The 8,266-nt window shown below is 31.2% G+C and overlaps 1 protein-coding gene across 1 annotated transcript; it reads right to left on the minus strand.

The window, feature by feature from the left end:
* Positions 1-1,744: 1,744 nt before the first annotated feature.
* On the minus strand, positions 1,745-7,952 carry LOC119667075 (runt-related transcription factor 1-like). Its single transcript, XM_038076359.1, has 3 exons — positions 7,433-7,952; positions 2,649-2,668; positions 1,745-1,905 (listed from the first exon to the last, which is right to left on the minus strand). Exons 1-3 carry the CDS (start codon positions 7,915-7,917, stop codon positions 1,745-1,747), a joined length of 666 nt encoding a protein of 221 aa, XP_037932287.1. The 5' UTR covers positions 7,918-7,952.
* Between the last annotated feature and the right edge of the window lie 314 nt (positions 7,953-8,266).

An 8,266-nucleotide genomic window follows, 5' to 3' on the forward strand; every position in this document is an offset into this window, starting at 1 on the left:
AGAGAGAGAGACAGAGAGAGAGAGAGAGAGAGAAATAAAGTAAGATTGTGATTGTGAGGAGCAGGGAGTGGATGAGAAAGAGACAAAACAAGAAAAAGGGAGAGAGAGAGAGCATGAGCAATATGAGGTTTTTGCTTGGTAATTGATTGGAATTAAATTATAATAACTGCATTTTAAAACTGCATTTAAGACGTTTGCATTTTAATATTCATAAAAGACTAACAATATTTATAAGTGAACTTACTCTGTGCTGAAATTAGTTTCAATGACTGAATCAATAACTTTAATGAACAGAGTTGTAAAGTTTTTTAAAGGTTTAAAAAGAATACAGGCATTTACGGTTGTGACTTGTAAGAATCTCTGGAGAACAGTTTTAAAATAAATACTCCTGTGATTTCGTTATCTGTGAAACACATGGTATATCCACACGAATGACATGCTAAGAGACCTTAGAATAGATCCGGTCAAAAAATACATAAGGGACAGAGCCCTGAAGCTATACGCGAAAATCGACAGGCTGCCCTACTTAGCAGTAAGTAATTTTAGAATAATCTCTAGCTACACGGGGGTACGCAGATCTTAAATCAATCATCGAATAATTATGTAGCTTTTGAGGAATACATATATTAGTCAGTGAGATGTGCGGGACTCTGCAGAATTCCCCCAGCTATCACAGAGTAAAAGTGCACAGATTCACTAACTCGGAAAATATTTAACATAACATTTTCTTAAACATCAACTTTCTTTAACACAAAATTGTTTAATATTTTATTAATTAATTTGCTAGTTCCATTCAAAGTTGGTGGAAGAATTAGTTTGTTTACGATGGCAACTAGAAAAATGTTTTGAAGCTTAAACTACAAATCAGAGGCCGTCGATCGATAGTTCTAATTAAACTGCCTGTGAAACTCAAATAAACTCGAATCGGCTTATGTGAACGAATTTAACTGGAAACCATATACAGTAACGCGTGGCTATAAATGGGGTTGCCTAGGCGTATACGTGACATTTTTAGAATAGCAGCGCTGAAAATTACTGCGATGAATATTTTGCGCCCGCATAATTTACGGTAGGCGCTTTTAATGAATTTCTACATGCGAATTATAGCAACACTGCAAGCGGAATACCAAATGCGAATATATGTCCCGGGAAGTGGAGTGCAAAAATTCTGCATTGCACATGCGAAACGGAAATGAAAATATTTTGCAAACTTCCGTTAATGAATAAAATGAAATATTCGCATAAATGCGTGCCTTATAAAGTCCAAACTGCAGTTACTGAAGTAAAATATTAAAATTTATTTTAATTTAAATTAGTTTTGCTTTGCAAAGGTGTTTAATAATGGAATTTTATATAGCAATATGAACATTTGCTTTAAAAACTAAATAATATTATCTTGTATATTGAAAATATTATTAATAGTCGTAATATATGTAAATATAATAATTATTCAAAAAAGAAAAATCCATTTAAATCACATTTTAAAATGAGTAATTGAGAGGGTTTCAGTGATCCTTGAAATCGTGTTGGAATAACACAAAAATCTGTGCGAAAACTATTTTATTCACAATTGCATTCAGCATTCACTAGCAAAAAGTATCTCAAAAGGCAAAAATAATCCATAAAATGTTTTGTCAAAATTTTTACACACGGACTTTGCTGGTTCATCACAGCAACTCTGTGCTCTCGATTTGCGGAGCTAGACAGGCGCCAGGATAGGACATGCAATTCAATTCAATTCAGTTTAGTTTGATTCAATTTCATTGAGTTTGGTATTCGTGTTGTTTGGTTCCATTTTATTTGCCTTGTTTTCGGCAATAAATGAAAAATCCTGAACAGGATTGATGCGACATGACCATGGCGGACGTTTATAATTAAATGCTGTGAATGGATTCGTGTTGACGACTCTGCGGGCTTTATTGAGGCTTTGGTTTTGCGGTATTACCACAGCGGATGTGGTAAATTTGCATAAGGGAAAAATTTATCTTTTTGTGATTTTGGAAAATTTGAAAAGGAAAACAAAGTAAAAGATGGAAAAAAACTAGCACAAAATTCTGATTAGGCACTAAAGAAGAATGTATTCAACTCTTTAGTTTTTTTTCATTAAAAACATAGACTAGAAATATGTCAATTTAATTAAAAAAATATTTTATAATATTACAAAATTTTATAGGCTTTTAAAATTTTCATCGATGCACAAATTAAAACTTTAAGCTTTCCTGCTAATTAAAATGTTTAGGCCAACATCGGTAAAGACAGCCATCACTGCATGGGAATTAAAAAATAATATACCTGCCGCGCAGGCTGTTGAAATGGGCTTACAATTTCAATGGCCGCCCATTGAAAGAATGGACGCCAGTTTGGCTGAATTAGTCAAATGTCGCAAACTTAGTCTCTCAACCAATATGATTGATAGGATTACAGGTATCAATAGCCTTACAAATTTAAAAATTCTAAAACTTTCCCGTAATAAAATCAGAAGTCTTAATGGGATTGTAAGTAAACTTTTTGTTGTAAACTTTTTGTTGTATTTACCATATGACCCATTATGACCATATATTATGTTGTTGTATATCCGTGGCAGGAGTTCTTAGCATACACTTTGGGAGAGTTGTCGGTCAGCTATAATTACATTGAACAATTGAAACCAATTGACATAATGAAAGCTCTGAAAGTATTCCACGTTGCAAATAATCTCGTTAGTGATTGGACAAACTTTGATCTAATGGCCGCGCCACCTTTGGAGTCCATGTCATTTCTTGGCAATCCATTAGAGGAGAGCCTGTCAGATGAAATATATAAAACTGAAGTGAAGAAGCGTTTACCAAATTTAAAGTATTTAGATGGTGATCCGATTGTATGATCAATCTGATATGTGCAGCTTAATATTTTAAACAGTATAAATTATTTATATCAAGTATTCAACTTGAAACTGAAAGTCTCCAGAATTAAAGCAGAAAATGCATAGGACCAACATTGTGCTAAAGAAAAATATTTAAGAGTGTATTGTAGAAATTTTCTTTGTAAAAATATTGAGGAATCAAAATTCATTAAAACCCTTTAAAGTTAATCAATTTTCTTTTTTTTAATTATTTTATAAATGAATGAATAAAATACACTTTTCTTCATAAGCAATAAATTTCACCTCTTCGCACTCTTTCTGCTTTACTAATTTCTTAAGACCACCATTGGAAAGGTCTGCTATTTGTAAATTTCTGCGAGTTTTCATAGTTCCTTCCATAACCTACTGTATATGTTGCGTTAACTAGTTGGATTATTTTGTTGGCACCTATAAAGGGTTCACTTGTATCAATATTCAACTAATCATTTTTTAATTCCTATTACAAACGTTGCCCCATTGCGACATTCCAGAGAAAATTAACAACACCTACAAAACCATTGGATCTCCGAACATTTCCAATACATTGTCTACGTTCCTTTTCGGGTTTAACACTCCGAGTAGAAGATTTTTGTTGGAAATGACTTGTGACGTGCAAGCCAAATAGGTAACATGAACCTGATCATAAATGGAAGTGAAACCAAAAGAAATAAGGAAGCTTTTGACTTGTAAGACAATAGGCGTTAACTGAACTAATGGTTTAAGTCAGCACTTAAACCTACCAAACTAGAAAATATTTTATTTTCAATTAAGGAAGGAGTTTACATAAATGCCATTAGTCATATCATTATCTCATAGCGTTACTGTTATAGGCGTAAATTGAGATAGATACATTTATTTACTACATTATTTAAGCTTTCTCGCCTTTGTGAAGACTTTACGCTATTTTTATTTAAATCTTTTATAAATCAGCTTTGTTACTATTAATCCACTGTATTCATGGACGATCCATATATTTTATATTTACATACTTAAAGCCTAGAAGTTTCTATTACGGACGATCTTTTATTTTTATTTTTATTATATATCTAGACTAACCTAATCAGTGCGATTTTGTGATTTGTCTTTCTCACATTCATGGAGATTTCGACCACTGTTTTTTTTTTTTTGGACCTAATATTTGTCATGGGATTCGTTTTTCACAAACTCTTGAGCGTTGTTTGTCTGCAATCTTTAGTGTCTATTTTTCAAAACTATATATAAGAGTCTATTTAATAGTATTGTTTAATAATTCGAGTTCACATTAGTGTATTCGATTGAAATTTTCTGTTTATTTCTGCTCAAGTGGACTTAAGTGCACAAGGCTGTCACTCCAACCTAGCCATTTGAAATTTTTTAAGCAACCCAATAAGATGATTTCATACAGTTTGGTTCAGTTATCAGTTCACATTGAGTATGTTTCCTTCTGCTTTGAAATTATTTAATTTTGATATGAAATATATCATAATTCATTTAAAAATCAATTTTTATTTATTTCTATAGTATATTTTTTTTTTATTCCAGTGAACTTCACTTTATAAAATAGACAAAAACTGTAATTTGTCCTGGTTTCCATCTGTTCTCGTCCTTTCATCCTGCGAATAAAAAGCAAACCGCTTTGCTGACACTTTTGTGCTTAACAAGCGGTTTCGTTGGCCTACGTTAAGTGAGGCTGACACTGCAACATCCCAAGCAAAACAACATCAAGGAAGCTGCTGGATGTTGTTCTCTCTTTGTCTATTCTCGTCAAAAGGATAAAAGCAATTACGGCGTAAAAAAGAAGAAGCTGCACTCGCACCTTCCGTACAAAACGCAATACAATTGTGCAAATTGTTTTAAGTGTAGATTTTTATACTTTTCCACTTATTTTTTTTTTTTAATTTTTTCCATTTTTTTTTCTTTTTTGATAAAAATTTCACGCAAAAGTTTTGCTCTTACATTTGCACTTAGCAAAGATGAAGGACAACATTTGATATGCACTACAATATGGCATAGAAAAGTTTGCCTTTTCTATGCCAGAAATTGCAACAATTTTTCTCATTGTTTTCCATTTTCCATTTTATTTTTTTTTCAATTTGTTTTTTTTTTTATTTGTTTATATTTTGGACTCTAGAAAATGTTCAAGTGTTTGTTGTAGTCTAATGGTCGCACTAATCGTCATCCACTTCAAAAGTTGTTAACAATACAAAATTGCTCACGTCAAGGAGTGGGTCCAGTTTTTTGCTGCCAAATTCGCTGAGGGAATTTTTTTAACATTTTTTGGTAGAAAAATTTTCGCAACAACAAATGTAATTAAAAAAGGACGAAAATCTAATGAATTTTTGCTAACTAAAAAGTTTTCTTACTCTGTGTGAAGTGAAGTGAAGTGTTTCTCGCCGGGGACTTCATGCGAGATTTTTATTAGTATTGTTTTAATTTTTTTTTCAAAACCTTTTTTTTTTATTTTTTTCCTACAATTGTTGAGAAATTTTTGGCATTTAATTTTTACTTTTATTATCCTTTTTTTCAACTATTATTATTTGGCAATTGTTTCGAGTACAATCCACTCAATTATGTTGGCATTCAAAAGTAGATTAACTCTTAATTGAGGATGTAACTTTCACGAACTTACATATTTTTGGTTGTTCTTTGATAAATGAAGAAGTACGTTTATTAAAAGAACAAGTACAAAAAAAATATTATTAAAAAAATACAAACTAAGTAATTTTTTTATTCACCAAATAAAAAATTATTTTGAAACTACGCTATTATATATTTTGTCTTCCTAAAATTTAAAATAGACTTTAATCAAGAAACTTAGTACCATTATTTGTAAGCAAAGGACAACCCCAGTCTTATTTAGGCAAGGGAAATTCATAAAACCTACAATCAAGCAATAAAAATCAAGAAAATATTAGGTCTTTAGAAAGGGAATACTGGAATTTTTTAATTAAATATAAAATATTGTCCTAAAGATTATAAAGAATATCTCTTCGGCTTTCTATTATATAAAAAATTCTCAACATGAGAAATTGAAATAAATTATCAATAATCAAATATGAATTGATTAAATTGATCAATAAAAAAATCTATTGATCTGTAATAAAAAACTTAAAGAAACCACGAGGTCTACATAAATTAAGTAACTAGAATGCTTAACAATCATTCTAGGTTAAGTTAGATTGCGAAGACACAAGTACCAATATTTTCACTCGAAGACACTTATTGCCTATTGTGATACCCTTAAGTTGCCAGAGTAAGACTCGCTACAGTAACTATTGTTGTAATTATAATTGAACGTTTTATCCCTATTAGGCAGTTTGATTTTTTATATGAAATTGAAGATATTTGATTTGTTTAATTCCATCATCTCTGCTAGCACAGAGAAGCTACAACCTTCTAGACTTTAAAGAGACTTCATCTGTAATAGGACTATAAAGATACAAAAAGAGATTAATGAATTTTATCATGGATAAGGCCAATTCCTAAATATGTTATCGTTGATTCATAGTCATTATCAGAATGTGCCGTTAATGTGCCGTCACTAATCACATGAAACGTACGCTTACTAAACCCTTTCAGAACTTATGACACATAGTTCTAGCGACCCCACAATTTTTGACTTAATTTATAAGTTAAATATAACAATCTATTAGTGGTATAAAATTTAAGCTTTAAGTCATATATCACTGCAATGATTAATATATATTTTTTTTCTAAGTAGTTATTATATCGGAGCTTGTATAGTATAGAACTCATTTCTGTTGATTTCGAAGCTTCTCCCTTCAATATTTTTATATCCACAAACCCACAAAAAATATTTTGAGACGGCGATAATAACTTTAAAATTATTTAAAAAGATACTTGATCTCTGCTTTCCTGGCTATAGTAGAAGTAAAAAGCACCTACCTATCTCAAATAAATGTCTTTCAAAATACTACTTTTTTGTTCTTTAAAATAACATGAAGTTAATCCAAATTCAAAATGGCACTCTCTCAAATTAAATGCAATACATATTTCGTCAGAAAAATATGCTGGGTTTAAAAGTATACTTCTATTAAATCATCTGAATAACTTATTATTAGAATTCAACGAAGCTTTTATTGCAATGGATGATCAGAGTGGTTACTGACACTATTGAGTAAAAGTGCTGCAGACACTTCTCAATCACTGATTCAATATTCTTATTTTTAAGTATATGGTACATAAGTTTTCCTGTTCTAGTTATAAAAATAAACAAACTTCGAATCGGATAATGCGGGTCTCTTATACAAAACTTCTAATCCGGCTATGTGAATATAAGTGCTAGCAAAGTTCTAATCAATCTTCAGCACTTCATAATAATTAGACTATAGTCTTCCAGCAACTTCATAGCTTGATTCATAATTAAATATGACACGGAATATATAACATATAATATAATATTGTAATAACCGGAATACAATTTTATTTTTTAAGAATAAAGCTTATTTGCTTTCATACTATATATTATGGAATGTATAGAATATATATATTATAAAATATATATAATAAACTATACATATTTAAATATATCTGTATATATATATAAAGTACTCACCTCTACCGCTACGTCCGACAAATCGTAGATCATTAAACTTGGCCACTTGATTTTTCATAACCGCTGTGCAGTTTCGCAATTCCGCACAATAATTCTCGTCATTACCCGCACGTACTGTGACCATTGTACCATCCATAATATCACCGAGAGAGACGACCTTAAATGCAACCGGCAATGTCTTGTTCGAACGCCAATGAGGCGGTAGCACAGTGCACACAAACAGTGGACTGCTTGTGCGTATTAACTCGCCTGGGTGTTCGGTAAGAAAATCGCCCAAGGTGCGTTCGGCTAAGATGTCTGACGTCATCTTGGTGTACGCCTCATTCAGCAGTTGGGCGGCTGTGGGCGGAGTGTTCTGTTCATTCGAAGTGTTGGTGCCATTTGTGGCATTGTTATTGCTGTTGTTGCTGTTCGAACTGGAATTGTTGTTTGTGCTGTTGCCGTTGTTTGCAGTTGTGTTTGTCGTTGTTGTGAGATGCATTTTGTCAGAATGGAATTTGCCTTTAACTACTTTCTTAAAACGTACTATTTTTACTTTTTACTACTATTTTTTATTAAGATGATAAGAACATTTAGTTGTTAGGAGAAAGTTTTTAGAAGTGCATCTGTAAAAGAAAAAAAGAATTTAATAAAGAGAAATAAATTCTTTTTATAAAAAATATTGAAGAAAAAAATATGATAAAATTTGCCACACAAAACTTAATTATAAAAGCTCAGTGACGTGTAATATTTTTTTCTTAAAGGTATATTCTACGGTATATACGTAATTCCATATAGAAATATTTAAATAAAATTTCATTAGAAAAATTCTTCAACATATCCAATATTTT

The sequence above is a fragment of the Teleopsis dalmanni genome, chromosome 1 (genome assembly GCF_002237135.1).
Source record: "Teleopsis dalmanni isolate 2A chromosome 1, ASM223713v2, whole genome shotgun sequence".
NCBI classification, from domain to species: domain Eukaryota; kingdom Metazoa; phylum Arthropoda; class Insecta; order Diptera; family Diopsidae; genus Teleopsis; species Teleopsis dalmanni.

Coding starts and splice junctions, on each gene's coding strand:
- LOC119667075 (XM_038076359.1), bottom strand. CDS start 7,917: ATGCATCTCACAACAACGACAAACACAACTGCAAACAACGGCAACAGC. Junction 2,669..7,432: donor GGACGTAGCGGTAGAGGTGA/GTACTTTATATA, acceptor GAATACTTTCAG/AGCTTTCATTATGTCAATTG. Junction 1,906..2,648: donor AGCTTTCATTATGTCAATTG/GTTTCAATTGTT, acceptor AAGCCCGCAGAG/TCGTCAACACGAATCCATTC.